This window comes from Sparus aurata, chromosome 17, assembly GCF_900880675.1.
Source record: "Sparus aurata chromosome 17, fSpaAur1.1, whole genome shotgun sequence".
NCBI classification, from domain to species: Eukaryota; Metazoa; Chordata; class Actinopteri; order Spariformes; family Sparidae; genus Sparus; species Sparus aurata.
In genome coordinates this window covers 30,168,966-30,186,340 of record NC_044203.1, presented here as the reverse complement: position 1 = coordinate 30,186,340, position 17,375 = coordinate 30,168,966, and the positions used below count along the sequence as shown (strand labels likewise).

The 17,375-nt window shown below is 37.4% G+C and overlaps 1 protein-coding gene across 3 annotated transcripts; it reads left to right on the top strand.

The window, feature by feature from the left end:
* Nucleotides 1-132: 132 nt before the first annotated feature.
* LOC115567528 (uncharacterized) lies at nucleotides 133-17,330 on the top strand. 3 transcript variants are annotated; one of them, XM_030394217.1, is made up of 22 exons: nucleotides 133-313; nucleotides 907-948; nucleotides 1,274-1,542; nucleotides 2,467-2,894; nucleotides 3,816-3,844; nucleotides 4,159-4,402; nucleotides 4,700-4,731; nucleotides 5,217-5,499; nucleotides 6,810-6,853; nucleotides 10,357-10,636; nucleotides 10,784-10,827; nucleotides 11,432-11,717; nucleotides 12,152-12,180; nucleotides 12,625-12,913; nucleotides 13,921-14,036; nucleotides 14,154-14,224; nucleotides 14,448-14,662; nucleotides 14,785-15,035; nucleotides 15,170-15,298; nucleotides 15,489-15,624; nucleotides 15,771-15,800; nucleotides 16,300-17,330. In XM_030394217.1, exons 4-22 carry the CDS (start codon nucleotides 2,765-2,767, stop codon nucleotides 16,566-16,568), a joined length of 2,907 nt encoding a protein of 968 aa, XP_030250077.1. In that variant the 5' UTR covers nucleotides 133-313; nucleotides 907-948; nucleotides 1,274-1,542; nucleotides 2,467-2,764; the 3' UTR covers nucleotides 16,569-17,330. The 3 variants fall into 3 exon arrangements, with proteins under 3 accessions (XP_030250077.1, XP_030250076.1, XP_030250078.1); XM_030394216.1 differs by having other exon boundaries at nucleotides 14,151-14,224; XM_030394218.1 differs by lacking the exons at nucleotides 133-313; nucleotides 907-948; nucleotides 1,274-1,542; nucleotides 2,467-2,894 and adding an exon at nucleotides 3,472-3,489 and having other exon boundaries at nucleotides 14,151-14,224.
* The last annotated feature ends 45 nt before the right edge of the window (nucleotides 17,331-17,375 follow it).

The following is a 17,375-nucleotide window of genomic DNA, read 5'->3' as shown; positions in this document are numbered from 1 at the left end:
CTGATTTGGATGAACTGCACCTTTATTTATAATATTCTGTATTAAATGGACTGTGCTCGACAGGTTTGACCATATCCAGTAGAATGGGTGTTGGTTCGATGAGAGGATGACACATAACTGTCAACGGATCACTTCAGACAAGAGGAGACTAGTTCATCCTCCTCTTCAGGCTGCTGAACGAGCTGAAGGTAAAAGAGTGTCTGGATTTATGAATTTATAGAACTTATTCTGCTTTCAAATCTTCAGAGATAACGTTACTGAAACAAACACCGACATACAGAAACTGGAAGAGTTAAAGAAAGAGAGACACCAGGTGAGTTTTATTTCCAGTGCAGGTTGAAGACTTGTTAACACCGGGGAGCAGAGCTGCTTCACAGTTAAACTGTTTTTAAATAAAACTTTGAACGGTTTTCGTCAGTTTAACAAAAGTGGACGAACAACTGAACTTATTATAAGGTAATAAATCATAACATGAGTTAGCCTGCGTTTTATCACTTTGACTGCCAGGGCTCTACTTCTACTAAGTCTGACACTAATGAGACGTTTTTTAATTAGCTAGCCTTCACTTTGCTAACGTTCTTATTTCTAACCTACGGTGCGAGCTAACGGTTAGCTAGTTTTATAAAGCGGTTTAACGCGACGGTTGAGTTGTTATTGACGACAGTTGCCGTTAATAGTGTGTGTGTGTGTGTGTGTGTGTGTGTGAGAGCGAGAGAATCAGCAGAAATGTTCTCTTGTTTAAGCTTCTCAACTGTGGATTTTCTGCTTTTCTCTTTCATATCACTTGAAGTGAAATATTTGTGTTATTTTGACTCATTTATGTGCATAGGAGACGACAGAGGTATGCGAAAAATGCAGAACAACACATTATGTTGAAGTCAAATTATTTTCTTAAATTCTTTGCAGCTGCTTGATTCTCAGCAGCAGCGACTGATGTGATGGCAGAAGGTAGGTGCACAGGTATTAAATATATTCAGTTCAGTGGCGCCCCCAGAACATTTTCATAGGGGGACCGGATGGGGCCAGTGAAAATCTTAGGGTGGCACACCAAAATGGTCCTTCTTGCGGCAACTCAGATTCAGCTCCAGTCTGTGGCTGGGTATTGCATTCCCCTTGACTCTTTTTCATTAAAAAGACAATATGCATCCAACACATTTACCTCAAGTTTGAGAAACACACAAACATTTATTTTAAATGTCTGTTACCCACAGAGTTCAGGTTGTCGACAACAAGCCTCAGTCATTGTAGATAAATTTTTACCTTCTTTCCTCAGATGAACACTTTGTGGATAAACATCAGTCTGAGCTGATCAAGAGAGTGAGCAAAGTTGAACCCATTTTGGATGAGCTCCTCCGCCAAAATGTCATCCAACAAGAGAGTTGTGAAAAGATCAAGACTCTGTCCACTGCTGAGGAGAAGATGAGGGAGCTCATCAGCGGGCCACTGAAATCCAGTGGAGTTCAAGGAAAAGATATGTTCTATGAAATCCTGATTAAAAATCAGCCACTACTGATACAAGACCTCAAGAGAATGGATGCTGAAGTGAGTAAATCTTAGTTTTATAAATCAGTGTAATGGCAGTGTGGATAGTTTAGGTTGTTTCTCTCATATGATCACTGTTTTAGAGGCTCAAATGGTGAATACAACTGACGATCAAATTTTAAGTTAAGTGAAGTAAAGTTTAAAAACGGCACAATAAATTGTTTTGGCATTGACATCCCAATGTGTGCAACAGTCACATTGCAGGATGTGTGATGTCAGTAAATTAACACAAACACTTTTTCTGCTGAAGCTTTTTTGTGTCTTACTAAAGGAAAACTCACATCGATCTCATTTTCCATAAACTAACCTAAAAGAGAAGTCTACCTGATAGAGCATCTTCTACTCTGATTGAAGGGTTCTTGGATACGCAGAGTTTGTAGCTTGTGAATGACATGTGGGCTTTAAGTCGCCAGTGTTGTTTGGTTTCTTCTGCATCAGATATAATGCAGCATTTACTAAAATTTGCCTTTACCTTTTTAGTTTTGAGAAGGCAGCCTCATGAACTGGGTTTGGCTTAATGGAACAACTAACTTTTGTCAAGTCTTACTTTCAAGATGAGGACCACTTGTGTTTACAGTTTCAGTATTTATCAGAGCAAAATGAAATGACTTGTGGCCTTTTGCAAAGGTTCATGGGCTGTTTACCTGAAAATGCTCCATCATATGAAAAAATATCACTACAAATTGTCTGGAACTCTACTGGAGAGATGAACACCTACAACAGTATTTACATTTTAAAGCTTTCAGTGACCTATCCTGCCTCAACAGAACAAATATTGTATAATGTTTTAAATATATTATCACAGTGTGTAATCTTGATGATACATAAGAAAAGCCAAATGTCAGTAACTCTGGCATTTATATAATACAAACACACCCTGTGCTGCATAAACTGATATGATGATATGTCCTTTTAATTTTCCAGGTAGAAACAATATCAACTTGGGTGTCGTTTGACTCAGCTGGTAGAGAGGGCATCCTACGTTCATGCTCTTTGTCCTCGCGGCGGCGGTGGCGGCCTTTGCCGCGTGTCACTCTCCCTCCACTTGTTAGATCAAAAAAGCTGATAAAAGACCAAAAAAAAGGAAAAAAAGAAACAATATCAACTAAGAGACAGATCAGTGAAGCATTGACTGATTTGTGCACTGAGGAGCTTGAAAAATTCAAGTCACTTATTGAACCTTGAGAAAGGTTTCACACTCTTCTCAAGGAAGCAACTTGAAATGACAAAGACACCTGACATTGTGGATCTGATGGTGGAGACGTACAGCCAAGAGTGTTTGGAGTTGACCAAACATGTTTTAAAGAAGATGAACAGGACTGATCTGGTGCAGAGATTGATAGACACTGAAGGTAAAGCAGAGAAGACAGAAATCACACATCAGATCTTCATAAACGACTTATTCAAGTTGAAAATGTTGTTGTACAATGGCGACCTGCCAATTCTGGTGTTCTCTTGTGAATGCCAATTGAGCTGCATGGTGCTGATCACGGGTCCCACCGGAGGTCTTTATACTCCATAAAGTTGGCATGAGGGCCAGATTGGCAGGTCCACCATTGGTGCCCCATGCTCTTCACAGATTAGAGCAGGTTCACACTGAGTACTTTGACAGGCGTGAAACAGTCTGGAGAGGCTGTAGTGAACATTATGCTGCCTATAACATCATCCAGCATGACTGGTTTGGCAGTTGGTCATTGATGCTCTAGGGAGGCATATCCTTGGTCGCACAGACCTCCATGTCATAGCCAACGTTACCCTGACTGCTGTTACGTAACAGGATGAAATCCTCAGAGCAATTGTCAGACCTTACACTAATGCAGTGGGCCCTTGTTCCTCCTGGTGCAGGACAATGCCCGGCCTCATGTGGCCAGAGTGTGTAGGCAGTACCTGGATGATGAAGGCATTGATGTCATTGTTTGGCCTTCTCATCCGCCTGACCTAAATCCAGTTGAGCACCTAAGGGACATTATGTATGGGTGCACCCAGTGCTACTAAGTACTGCTGCAGACTTTCTAGGAGCTCACAAACAGGCATAAAGGGGCCATCCACACATGTCACATTATGCATTGCCATGATAAAATTCATGCACATTTTTTACTTTGATTTTCGGTGTGATTTTAAATCCAGCCATAATGGATGGATGAATTTGGTTTGATTTTGTTCTGAACAGTTTATACAATGAACATCAGTAAAGATTTGCAACTTGAATACTTCGTTATCAAGATCTGATGTGTGATTACTAATATGTGTTTTTTAATTTCATCTCTCCTTAGAGAAACCGTGGCCTTCACTGATCCAGAGAGTGAGTATGCGACATCACGCGTTAATAATAATAATAATAATAACTACTCAATGACTAATTTACTCACAGAACTGAAACTGATTAGGTGTAATGGGCACATGAAGTCTGAAGCATGAATTTTATTAAAATGTTGTTAAAAAATATGTGTTATATCTGTATCTTTATCTAAAAAAACAAAAGGTGTCTGATGCCCTCTTATCACAGCCACATTTCTAAAACACAGATACTGATGAGTTTAGAAAAGGAAAAATCTGTAATCATCCATGCTTAGAATTTGTCCTTTTATCTCACAACAATTACTTTGAATTTGACAGGTGGAAACGATGGAGTCTGTTGTCGAGCAACTTTTGGAAACGCTGAAATATTTGAGTGACGCAGAGCTTAAGAGGTTCCAGAATGTACTGGCTCCACTTTCCTTTCCCGAAAAGTACGAAGTAGTGCTTTATATGATTCAGGCCTACAGCCAAGAGTCTGTGGAGAAGACCAAGAAGGTTTTAAAGGAGATGGAGAGGACTGACCTGGTGCAGCGGTTGTCGGATAGCAGCTGTAGACTAGAAAGTAAGACAATAGACAAAAGCATGTTAAAATCATGAAAATGGTCCTTAATATTTGTATCATAAGTTTAGAAGTGATGTTTTCTGCTCTTTACATTTTGAATTACAAGAGCTATACTGTAAAAAAAAGAAACAAAATACATTTTATGACTAATGTGAAGTATGAAAAATGTTGGGTGAAATATATTGGTTAAGTTATATGTAGCTTCTACGGTTTGAGCTCTTTGTATTGAAATCTTGTTTTACAACTACCAATCAGTTGTTTTTATTTTGTTTTTTGTTGTTTTTTTTTCTTTCACAGATAATCTCTCCATGGATAGACTGATCCACACAGTGAGTAATGTTATATCTGACTGTGCAGTTTTTATTAAAATAGAATGCAGGTTTTAAAATCATATCACCATTACTGATGATAAAGAACTTTACATTTAATGTTTCTCACAAGTTGAGATTAGGTTAAACTCAGTTTTGTTGTTATCATCAATTGACTAGTTTTAAAATTTATAAGAAATGCAAAACATGAAATGTAAAAGTATCTTCATTAAGTTTCGACCTGTTTCAACAGTTACTTCAACCTTGAGATCAGGTGGCTCATTTCAGTTTTCGACAGCACAGTGAAAGAGTTACAGCCTGCCTGGAAATGCAAAAAGAGCCAGTAAAATATCTCAGGTTAAAGATATTAAAAGGTAGCGGGACATAGGAATCGTCCCCTGAGAAAAACAGATAACTAGCAAATATATCAGTAGCTTTGGTGATCTTATAGAAAAACACATCTTAAAAGAAATAACATTTTCTCTATGAACATGTAAATTTTCCAGGCTGCGACGATGGGGGCTGTTAAAGAGCTGCTTTTAGAAACACTCAATGATCTGAGTTATGAGGAGCGAAAGGACTTCACTTGGTTTCTGCAGTTCACATTCTTCAAGAGGAGCCTTCCACTGATTCTCTGTGAAACAATTTGGTGGGGACAAGCAGACTGGGTGAAAGTTATGGTGGAGACCTGCGGTGAAAAGTCTGTGGAGGTGATCAAGCAGGTTTTCATAGACATGAACAGGACTGATCTGGCGCGAAGGCTGTCAGAGACCAGCTCACCACACAAAGGTAAGATAAAGACTGTCACACTAATCTATCATAATAGATAAATACACACCAGTCAACCACAATATTAAAGTATTATGTTCAGCTTATAGTGTAAAATGAATGCAATAACACCATATAGCCTTCCATGACTGCAACAATACCAGAGAGTTGAATCATCATCTATCAAACTCAGTCAACAAAAACTGAACCATATAAACTTCACAGTTACTTGTATGTTATCTTCAATAAAAGTTACAGGTTTCCCAATCTGGAAAATCAGTATTTAATTTTTGAAGTGGGCTAATTACTGAATTCAGTTTACTTGTGCATGTAAAAAATAAAAAATAAATGTGAAATTAGACAAAGATTACTTGAGAATTGAAATGTTATGGGGTAAATAAATCTGCTGAACTGCCTTTTTGTATGTCTTTGATTTCCCTTTATCCCTCTATGATTTATTGAAACATTATTATTATTTTTAGGACTCAGTATTATCAGGGCGAAGTACTAATTGTTTAAGTTCCAGAGTGCACATGGTTACAAATTAAAAAAAAATCCTTACTAGTTAATGTTAGCTAGCTATAAACAGGGGGAGAGCAATTAATTCACAAAGACTACCGGTCTCTATCAAGATGAAACATTTTATTGCATGCAGGGCTGTAGTCAGGATTTTATAAATACTCAGGTCATGCATAGGCATACTGAAAGGAGCGGCATCTTAAAGTGGCAGAAATTGGCTTCCATATTAATCACCATGAACCTCACACAAAGCCTGACATTTCACACTTTTAGTGACAGACAGTGTGATTGCAACAAGTTTGGCTGATTGTTTATTCAAAGCTGCTGTAACTTTTGCCAAAATGTTTTTCCCCTGTGAATATTTTTGCTACTGAAAATGTCAGAGCAAAAATTCAGCTCAGGTCATAAACCCAGTGTCAGTGTAAACCACCAAAGTGGACCAAGTTTACAAGTAACTGAACGAAAGGCAAGCATTAATAGAATAGATCTGAAACTCCCCCCTAAAAAGGCACATCACGAGGCAGGCAAAGGCAAAAACAAATACAGAGAAATCCAGTAAAGCAAAACAAAGTCCATGCCTTAAATAGAATACAAATCAAAAGCAAAGTACAAGCCAGGGAGACACAAGGACAAGGGCAGCAAATGGAGGTTGAACATGAGGAAAAGACAGGGAACAGATGATAGCCACAGCGCTGATGTGGAACTGGTGAAAGGGTGGGAAAATGGAACAACGGAGGAAGTGCAGAGTGAGACATAACATAGGAGGATATATCCACATCCACAAGTGTTTTTTATGTTTCCTTTCTCCTCAGAGAAACACTCTTTGGACGAACACTGGCCTGCACTGCTCAGTAAAGTGAGTAATGTCACAGTTTTCTGACTAAAGTGGAAACACTTAACATTTGGTAGTTGATAGCTTGGTAATTTTCCCTCTCTGGTGCCACCAGCTAACCTGTGAGCATCTTGTGCTTTTCTCTGGTGTCTGGTGATGAGTGATAAAAAATAATCAATTTCCAAGACGGATTAGTGAGTAGATGAATCTCGGTGTGGTGACGTTTATTTTTGGTGACAATTTCTGTAGTCTCATTTAGCCTTATGTTAGAATCTGCCGTTTTTTAGACGCGAGCGCTTGATGATTAAACTGTGGGATGTATGTGGTATCCACAGATGTTATTTCAGGTGTTTAATAAAAACCTCCAGCAATAGAGGAAAGCGGTATAGCGGCGATTGACAGCTCCCTCAAAGCCCTACAATGTGTATTTTTAATTCGCTGGTGGCAATAATGAATACAGTGGGTACATTTGCCAACAGTTTAATGGTGCCAAATGTTAGACAGCGCCCAACCCTAATCTGGAACTGCTGTCACCCTGAAAGTACTCCTCCTACCTTATCACATAAAACTATATACCTGTACTGCCCGCTGTAAATAAAGCTGAAAAAAGCAAGATGGTTACAGATGTTTGCACCATGCCAAAAACAGTATCCGGGATCACTGTTGGCAAGCTGTGATACCACCACATGCATGAGATTGGTGAATCTCCAGTGAAGTCAGGTAAGGCATGTGCAGTGACGTAATTTTTTATTAATTATGGCTGATTTGCCATTGAGCATTAGCATGCTAATACTACATAGCTAGCTGCACATTCCTTTTTTAATGCTTCTTATCCACCATAGTCTAGGGGAGACCAGGGGCAGTTGTAACAAGGGGCAAATATAAAATCTTAAATTAAATTTGATGTGTCCTTTCTGTCTAAGTTCTTCTGCCATTACATTTACAGTTTTTTCCTCATACTGCCTTAACCTTTAATGGCTGTGAATTTGTGTTTTGAAAAATCCAAAAGCCCATACACATGTATTTGAGCTTTTATTGTTTCTAAATAACACTCATAGATTACGGGTTAATTCGTTACATTTTTAAAGTTCATACTCTAGGCTATAAGAGCCTTTGTTCTCTTGTTTTCAAATTATAAGTAAAATAAAGAGCTGTAAATGTTATATTCCATCATTCCTATCATAAGGCTATAGAGTTACAGATTGTGGGCTGTAAAGAAGGCTACGAAATGATAGTAGAGTAAATACATCTCAAGTACTCCTATGCATTTCTTTTCTCAGTAGATAATGCCGTAAAGTAAAAAGTTACTTTGTAATGGCAGTATTTTTGTAATGTTATGAGTTACTTTTACAAGTAAAAGCAACGGGAACTTGCAAAAACTGCGGTTTGATGAAAAAGAGAAAAAAGTGATTCCCCCAACACTCTGTTCTCACGAGGCTACTACCTTAATGTAAAGAGTCATTTCTTATTACTTCCTATGATAAGCAGCATACTACATCACAGAAAGTGCTGGGAATATTTAAGTTCTCATCTTGTTTTATTTCAGACCTTAATAAACACATGGCTCAAACTACAAAACATTGATGAGTCAAACAAGTTATGTAGCTTTAAAAAAAAAAATATGCTACAACTTCTGTAAAAATGAATAAATAAAATATTTTAAAAAATTAAATGTGTGCTTCCTGTTTTACAGAGGTAGCTATACAAAACAGACATCTTCTGTTAAAATAAGTGCTTCCAATGGACAAAGTGCAATCTCTTACTGTAACGTACATTTTCATACTACTAATATACTTACAACTGTAAGGTTTTTGAAACTAGTATGATTTTTTTGTTGGCAAATGAGACTGATTCATCATGGTTCATTCATCATGGTTTCATCGCAGGGTTTCATCATGGTTTCATCGCGGGGTTTGCAGCTTTTTGATGATGTTCATGTCGCGTAATTACGTCACTGCCCACCTGACATATCTGTTGACCTATAATATGTAAGGGATAATGTATAGAACCCCTTCAGGACGGATCAGACCCCTCCACGACCGGTTCGTCCTGTCGGGACTTATTTTCCCGATAATGACTGCCGTCCTATACATTATCCCGCTTATTACACGGCTACTTGCAAACACGAAAAAAAAACTTTACTTAGTGTGTACTTTTACAATTTATTTGTTACCGTTCACAATGTTTTTCAGCAGAGAAATATAGTTCGTCAAACCGTTGTCGTTTCACTTCTCCCTCTTCGCTGCTTTCCTCTTTTTCTTTTCTTGACCTTTAACGACAACTTAGCCTTTTGCCAAGACTCGAAATCACCGTATTTTCCAAAAATATTAAAGTTGATGTGAAACTCATCCATACTAGTGGCCTAGGAGTAGTTTTTTTTCGGATATGAAGTAGACTACAGATCAGCTCATGTTGCTTAGCGACCAAATACGCCGGGGTGATAAGTGACCGGACTACTTGTGGAGCAAAGATTTTAGAACGCGGGGTGATACGAAATATGTGAATCAGAGGCAAAAAGGCCACTTTCCTTGACAACGGTCAAATATGCTTAGCAGTGGTCAGTTAAACGAAAATAATTGACCACTAAATGTTGGGAAGCCCTATTGAAGTGAATGGAACATTTTACAGCATTAACAAGAGTTGTGTAATAAAAGCCAATATTGGCTTACCTCAAATACAGTTGATCAGTATCCGCCGTATATGTTGTCAACATTGGTCGATATGAAAACAGTTTTATTTTAGAGAATATGATGCAAAAAAAAAAAAAAAAAAAAATGCTTGGCATAATTTTAAAACCATTTACTGGTGACATTTTGGACAATAAAGTTTATTGTTCAACCACAACATATTCTGGATTGATGACAACATTTGAGGGATCATTGCCAAAAATGTGTTTATATTAACATAAATTTGTTAAAAAATGTTTTACTCCCTGATATTGGTGCCAACATCAGGCCCAAAAATTGTGCATCAGTTGTTCTCTAAATAAAAGACAACATCATATATAAGGAGCAACTATGATTCTATATATTTTTTTATGTTCTGTTATATGTTCTAATAAAAATATTATTTTTTTGTCTGCAAATGATCTGTCTGGGGAAGGAAAGGGATGTATGACAAAAATAATTATCACTTTGATAAACAAATATACAATATTATCATTATTGCACTTGAATTTGAGAGTTGTGCTGTGCAACTTTGATCACATCCCTTTCTAAATCTATAAATCACTGTCGCTAGTAATGATTTGATATCTTTCCTTACCAAAAAATATGTTTTAGCGTGTTAGAGGTAGATGGAAAGTGCTGGGGTGGCAAAAGTCTCAGAAGTCAGTGGAGGATCAGGAAAACGGTTGTAACGATCAGTTGGCCAGATACTGTATTGCGTTATTACTTTGTGTGTTATGGCTGATGTACCTCCTTTTCACACTTCTTAAACACAGACATTGATGAGATGCAAACTGAGAAATCTGTAATAATCCTTGCGGAGAGATTAACCCTTGTTCTCATTTTCTCTGACTTTAACAGGTGGAAACGATGGCGTCTGTCACAGAGCTGCTTTTGGAAACACTGAAATATTTGAGTGACACAGAGTTAGAGGAGTTCATTGAGGTCCTGCATGAAATTCACTTCCACAGACATTTCAATATCCCACTGTGGTTTGTGGGGAGAGACAGACAGCAAACAGTGTTTACACTGATGCTGGCCCACGGCCGACAATCTGTGGAGATGATCAAGGATATTTTAGAGAAGATGAAGAGGACTGATCTGGTGCAGAGGTTGTCGGACAGCAGCTCACAACCCCAAAGTAAGACAATAAAGACAAAAGTATGTTATAATCGTACAAAACAACATTTCTGACTAATGTGAAGTGTTTTTTATTATGTATTTACTGATAGCAATGTTTATCAGTCATGAGTCAAATAGTCATGAGTGAATTTTTGCTTCTCTTCAGAGAAACACTTTGCAGAAGAACATTGTTCTCCACTGATCCACAAAGTGAGTAATGGCACGCCTGAGTTTATACAACACAGCTTTCATCCAACAGATGAAGGTTAAAATCATCCTAATTTTATACTTTAAATAAGTTGAAACCCAAACTAATGATTTACATGCTCTTAATCAGCATTTCTGTGCAACAATAATAATAATGTTATATTTACCACTGAGGATGAGATGAAGAAATATCGGCGTGTACATTTTTCATAATATATTTATTTGAACAGTACAGAAAATTATCAAAAGTTTATCCAGTTGAAACAACTTTATTGTATTTGAAAGAAGCGATTTATATGACATGGCTAGAATTTTAGTTTAAAATATTTAAAAAAATGAAAACCAACATTATCAACAGAGTGTATAGAAACAGAAGTGTTGTTGTTATGTCAAAGATGTCTCTCTCTATTGTGTTGCGTAGATGTCTACCGAAGTTAGCATGCTAACCAGCTAGTCCTGTCTGCCAAACCGCTTGTACCAGCAAGAGGCGATAGTCCAATACCCTCATTTCCAGCTGGTGGATACTTCCCAGCTGTTATAAATGAAAAAACTGTCAAGAAACATATTTGTTTAAATAAATGTTCCACAAATGTATTGATTATTTCAGGTTGCAACAATAGCAGCTGTTACAGAGCTGCTTTTGGAAACCCTGAATGATTTGAGTGACGAGGAGCTCGAGAATTTCAAGAAGTTTCTGCAGTTGACTGTCTTCCAGAGGGACCTACCAGATATTTTATGGATGTTGAATTACAGAGCAGACAGAGCAGAAATAGTGAATCAGATGGTTCAGACCTACGGCCAACGGTCTGTGGAGTTAACCAGGGAGGTTTTGATGGACATGAAGAGGACTGATCTGGTTCAGAGGTTGTCAAAGCCCAGCTCAGGACTCAAAGGTAAGACTAAGAAAAGAAAAAAAAGGCACATTACACAATAATGTGCATCACATAAATGTCATAGATATATAATTCATAATAAACAAAGGAAACCAGCATGAGTGCAACTCCACCACCACCACTTGTCACCACCAATGTGGAATATAATAAATGGGGGCAGGGAAATAATCAATTATTTAAAAAAAACTCAACAAAAACTTAATTTTATAAGTTTAATGAGTTTAGTATTTGTTGCAGTGTGTAGATTAAATTTCTTGATTGTGAAGGTGTTTATGACGTGTCATTTGGCAGCAAATTCTCTTTATTACTATTTTATTTTTATACTTTATTTACTTTCCCTCTAAAGCAACTCAGCCTTGTTAAAGTTAACTAGTTACTCAATATAAAATGAGATTATTGTCCACTCCTTCATTTTGTATTTCTTTCCTCCTCAGAGAAACATCGGCCTGCAGCGTCTGAGAGAGTGAGTTTGAATTCACACATCACAGCTTTCAATAATTAGATGCAGGTTGAAAACATTTTTAACATTGAATGATCCAAACCAAACCAAATGTTTTAAATTGGATGCTTCTCACAGTATAATTGCTTTTTCATGTTTTCCTCTACTAATGTTATGATAGAAATGCTCAATGTCAAGTAAAAGAAACAAGTATAGAATGTGATCAGGTTCAAAGGAATTAAATGGTAAAATGATGAAGGAAATCATGTTTTGCTTTATTGCTACAGAAATAAATGATACTACAACATAATACTTTCTAAAGAAAACCAAGGCGAATGTAAGAGATTACCATGCAGAAAAAAATAATTGTAGCATTTATTACCCATCTAAAACACTGGTATTGATAAAATGAGAAATTATTCACTTGAGAATTTACACTTTTGCTTAATGTTCCTTTGAATGTTTCAGGCAGCAACAAAGGCAGCTGTTGAAAAGATTCTTTTAAAAACACTTAATAAATTGAATCACATGGAACGCAGGAAATTCAAGTGGTTGCTGCAGTTCACACACTTTGAGAAGAGCCTCCCTCAATTCTCATGGCGCAGAGTGGACTGGGAGGACAGGACAGACCGACTGGTGGATCAATTAGTGAAGACCTGTGGCCAGCAGTCTGTGATGGTGACCGAGGAGGTTCTCATGGACATGAACAGGACCGATCTGGTGATCACGTTGTCAGAGACCAGCTCAGTGCTCGAAGGTCAGAGACAGAAACATCACACAACCATAATGTGTCCCATAAAACCATGATAACTATAAATAGATCACTCAAGTGATGTCTACACCATAACTATAACAATAATAACAGTGGTGAATGATGTTGCTAGGATCACTTTTAGAGTGATTTGTTGAAAGGAGGATTTTGTGATAGAAGTCTTATTCTTATCTTTGACTGAGAGCAGCTTTTTTCTTTAATGACACATAGAGAAGAAAAATAAATCTGTTTACTTTTTTATTATCAATGACCAAAAGTAGCCATGTGTTTAGTATGAGAGCTGATACGTAGTACCATAATGTGTTGAAATGCAAGCTGCATTGATTTTTGCACTGAAAGCTTTTTTATTTTCATATAGGCTACAGTATACTGTTTTACTCTCAGGGATATGCTCATTGCCTGTAACAGGAGGATTCTGTATTCAAGTCAAATCTATTTTTGACGAAGAAAAGCCTTTTCTTCAATAAAATATTTAAATAATTAAATATTAAGTTAATTAATCTGTTGGTTTTCTCTAATGATCACCATAAAAGTAAGAAGTGATAAGCAAACTCAGATTTATTATTATTATCATTATCATTATTATGATTATGATTATTCTTATTATTATAAATCATGCACGGAGATGTACAAAAAATCGATGTATGCATCGATAATCGATTTAGAATCGAATCGTTGACCTCAGAATCGAAATGGAATCGTGAGGCGCCAAAAGATTCCCACCCCTAATTTTAAAGCTCACACACACAACAAAAAAACTCCTGTAGAATGTAGATCTCTCCATCAAGTGTGTTTATACAAGTGGCCTAGTTCCTAATCTGCTTTTTAAAAAATGCTTTCTGTCTGTCCGTGTGCTCCAACAAACTGCAGAAAGCGGTGCTGTAACATCAACATTTACATTAACAAAGTTATGTGACTACTTCTGTATTTTGTTTCGATATGTCTCAGTTTCAGACATTATTATATATAATGTAATATTGCCTTCATATCAGAGCAGCGCTTTTCAGGAAAATACCGTGGTGCTGTATCAAGAATGTGTGACCACAGTATCCAGAGGATCTTGAGGCCCTCAAGAAGACTGAAGCATGAGGGTTGTGGAAGAACTATGGTAATCTCTTACATTCATTTTTCAATTTATTTGTCATTTCTATATTTGTTCATTTACGTGATGCTGCAAAATGAGACGTTTCCACTGATTTTCTAAATTGATCATGTTCTGCAGCAGGACTCCAGTGACTGGACTAAACTTGAACCTGAAGTGAACAGTACAGATGCAGATGAGGCTCCAACTTACAGGTAAAATAACATCATAAATACTGCGTCACAGTAAACTGGAACTAGAGGAAATATTAAGATTGGTTCTTGGAATTTATTATACAAAGAAAAATAAAATCTTCCTGTGTGCTGTTACTGGTTCAGTGCATACATAAGGCACATTTATGTACATTTGTTCCATTGTCCCCTTAACTCTTTTTTGTAAACATACACAAACTCACTTCTTTTCTTTCCCACGACTCAGCCTTCAGTCTGAAGCAGGAAACTTTGAATGCAGTGTCTCTGGTTTGCGCTGGGTCTGTAAGGAGAAGGTCAGTTTTAAGTACCAGTTTTGCTCTTGGGAGGAACCTATGGAGAGGATGGAGAACATGAAATACATGCTTGCAGGTCCCCTTATTGACATTACAGTCAATGCTGGGAAGCTGGATGTAGTGTTCCTACCACACTGGATCTGCATAGGTTAGTGAACATGAAGAAAATAATAAGATACATTTATAAACTCAAAAGTTCTGAGAGCATGTGTAAAAATCTACATTAATCATTTCCTCCTCACTAATCATGTGTGCTTGTATTTTGTGCAGATGACAACCCTGAAATAAGACACAAGTTTGCAGTTCTACACATCGATGACTGTGGAGACGTTGTGGAAAAAGTGGCTGAGGTCACATCGTCACATGTCAAGTTATCAGAACCAGTTTTTTCTCCAAGAGCGGTCCTGATGAAAGTCGGTGTTCCAGTGAAAATAAACTGTAACATGTTGATATATAAGACCAACACGGCATTCCTGACGCTCCATGTTTATCTGATCCCGTGTGATCCTGGACTACAACAGGTTATTGCACATCTTACTGTCACCAACAGGAACTATAAGAAGACACTGAATGGCATCTGTATAAATTGTATAAAATACAAACAGACAGCGATGTTGATAACTGTAACCTTGTTCTTTGTTTTTTTCTTGTACAGGAATTGAACAGGAGACAGTTATCATCTGGATACAGAGCGATCCAAAAGCCACATCCAGAGAAGTCCCTGAAAATGGGTGATCGCTTCATCCTCACAGCAGATTCGGATGATGCAAAAATTTATCCTGAGGTTTGGTTTGAACTGCTTTTAGATCTTTGGATGGACTTTGGTTCAGGATGAGTCATCTGAACAACAATTGTTGACACCACCACATCACAAAATGATCCTATTTTATGTTTTTTTGTCACATACTGAAAGTCCCAAACCCCTTTCAGCCTGGACAGTGCACACTTATTTCTTTTTGTTTTGATTTTTGCAGAACTTAAAGCTCAGATATAAAAGCAGATTCCCAAATTTCTTCGAAGTGTACATTGAAAAGCCAGACACAGACTTCACGCTCAGCCTGGCACAGAAAAACGAGCGTCAGTCTGTATGGACCCGTGAAATCAGAAAAGGTCAGTTTTCAATAATACCACAAGAACTGATCTACACAGCCACTTTGTTTTAGTTTAACTTACATCATTGTTAAAGCACATGACAGTTGTTAGAAAATGATCGTGCATCATCCAGATTTTCTTAAGATCTGTTATTTTCTTTCCAGATGAATACCAAAGCACCGGCCATAAACAAGGTAAGACATTTTAAATCATGTGTATTAAGAGGAACGGCACTTTGGATTTTAGAGTCACAAGTTTGCTTCACATTGAGTTTCAGAGACGCCTGGATTTCTTTTTGTTTGCAGATTTCTGAGCTTTTTTGATGCCTCTGTGCCAGATAATGTGCAACAATGTTTTAAGGTTGTGAAGTCTTACAATCTCTCTTGTCAGAGTTGAAGCAGCAGCATGGGAGCAGTACAGTGCTCAGCAGTGCTCAGTACATAAAATCCTGCTGACAAAATAATCAACAGAAAACAGGTTTTTAGGCTAATGTCTGTTCAAAGACAACTGTCTACTAACCCGGTTGGTGTTTGTTAAATATTTTGAAACATTAAGATATTTTTATACATCTGACCTGCTGAATATCAGATGCTCCGCTGCGACCAGTGAAAACACCCTGCTGCCACCCTGACAGGTGTTTGTGATGCCTGACATTAACCTCATCAAAGTGTTTCTCCTCCTCTCCTTCCTCAGTGGAGCACTTTGTGGATAAACACCAGTGTGATCTGATCGCAAGAGTGTGCAATACAGGACCAATCTTGGATAATCTTCTCAGGGAAGGTGTAATCCAACAAGAAGACTATGATACAATCGGGACTATCCCGACCACTCAGGAGAGGATGAGGAAACTCTTCAGCGGCCCCCTGAAAGCTGGAGGTCAAGCAGCCAAAGACGTCTTCTTCAGAATCCTTGAGGAGAAGGAGTCTTTTCTTGTTGCTGACATCAAGAGGAGGGAGTCATAAATACTGTGACAGGAGTTAAATCAGGAGAACATGAACCTCTGAGCCTGCCATCTTCTCACGTTAACAGAACAATCATTTAACAGCCTGTATGTAAGAAAGTATTCATCCTGGTGCTGTATCCATCTGGTCTGTTCTGTATTTGTTCTTAAGCTTGACTTTCTTCATCCTGTGATGATGTAAAAATGAATCTAAAGGTGTTCAAACATTTTATCTAAGATTGTGTTGGGGTTGTGTGGGCCAAATACTAAATCACATATCATGTGACAAAATGACCTGAGGTTAAATAAAACATTTTACTTCAGCGTCGCTGAACAAAGAGCATCAGTGTTAGTGATAGAACTACAGATTTAATAAATTAACAAAAACAGTAGCAACTTTTTGAGTTTCGATTTTGTTTCCCAGCAGATTTCAGATTCTTAACTCTTGTAAATCTCAGAGCACTTCTAAGAGAAACCTAAGTGACACTAACAACGCTTCAAGGCGTTAAAGATTTGCTGGTCACATTGAAAGAAACTCATTTTGTTTTCCAGCTGAAATTAAACTCCGGAGTATGAAGCTCCAAGCCCAATGAGACATTTTTAATGAAATTATTATTGTTGTATTATATTCAATTAAAGTCAGGGTTAGGGTCAGTTTGAACTTTGCACAGTAATTGTGTTTGATTTCTGCTTTTCAAACTCAAATCTTTTTCATTCTTTTTTGAATAATCTATTTTTTATTTCTGATTTTAATTTTATACAAATAAAATGTTGATGTTTTTTATATTTTGACGTGTAAGTTTTTTAGTCTGTCATTTGTTTAAATAAT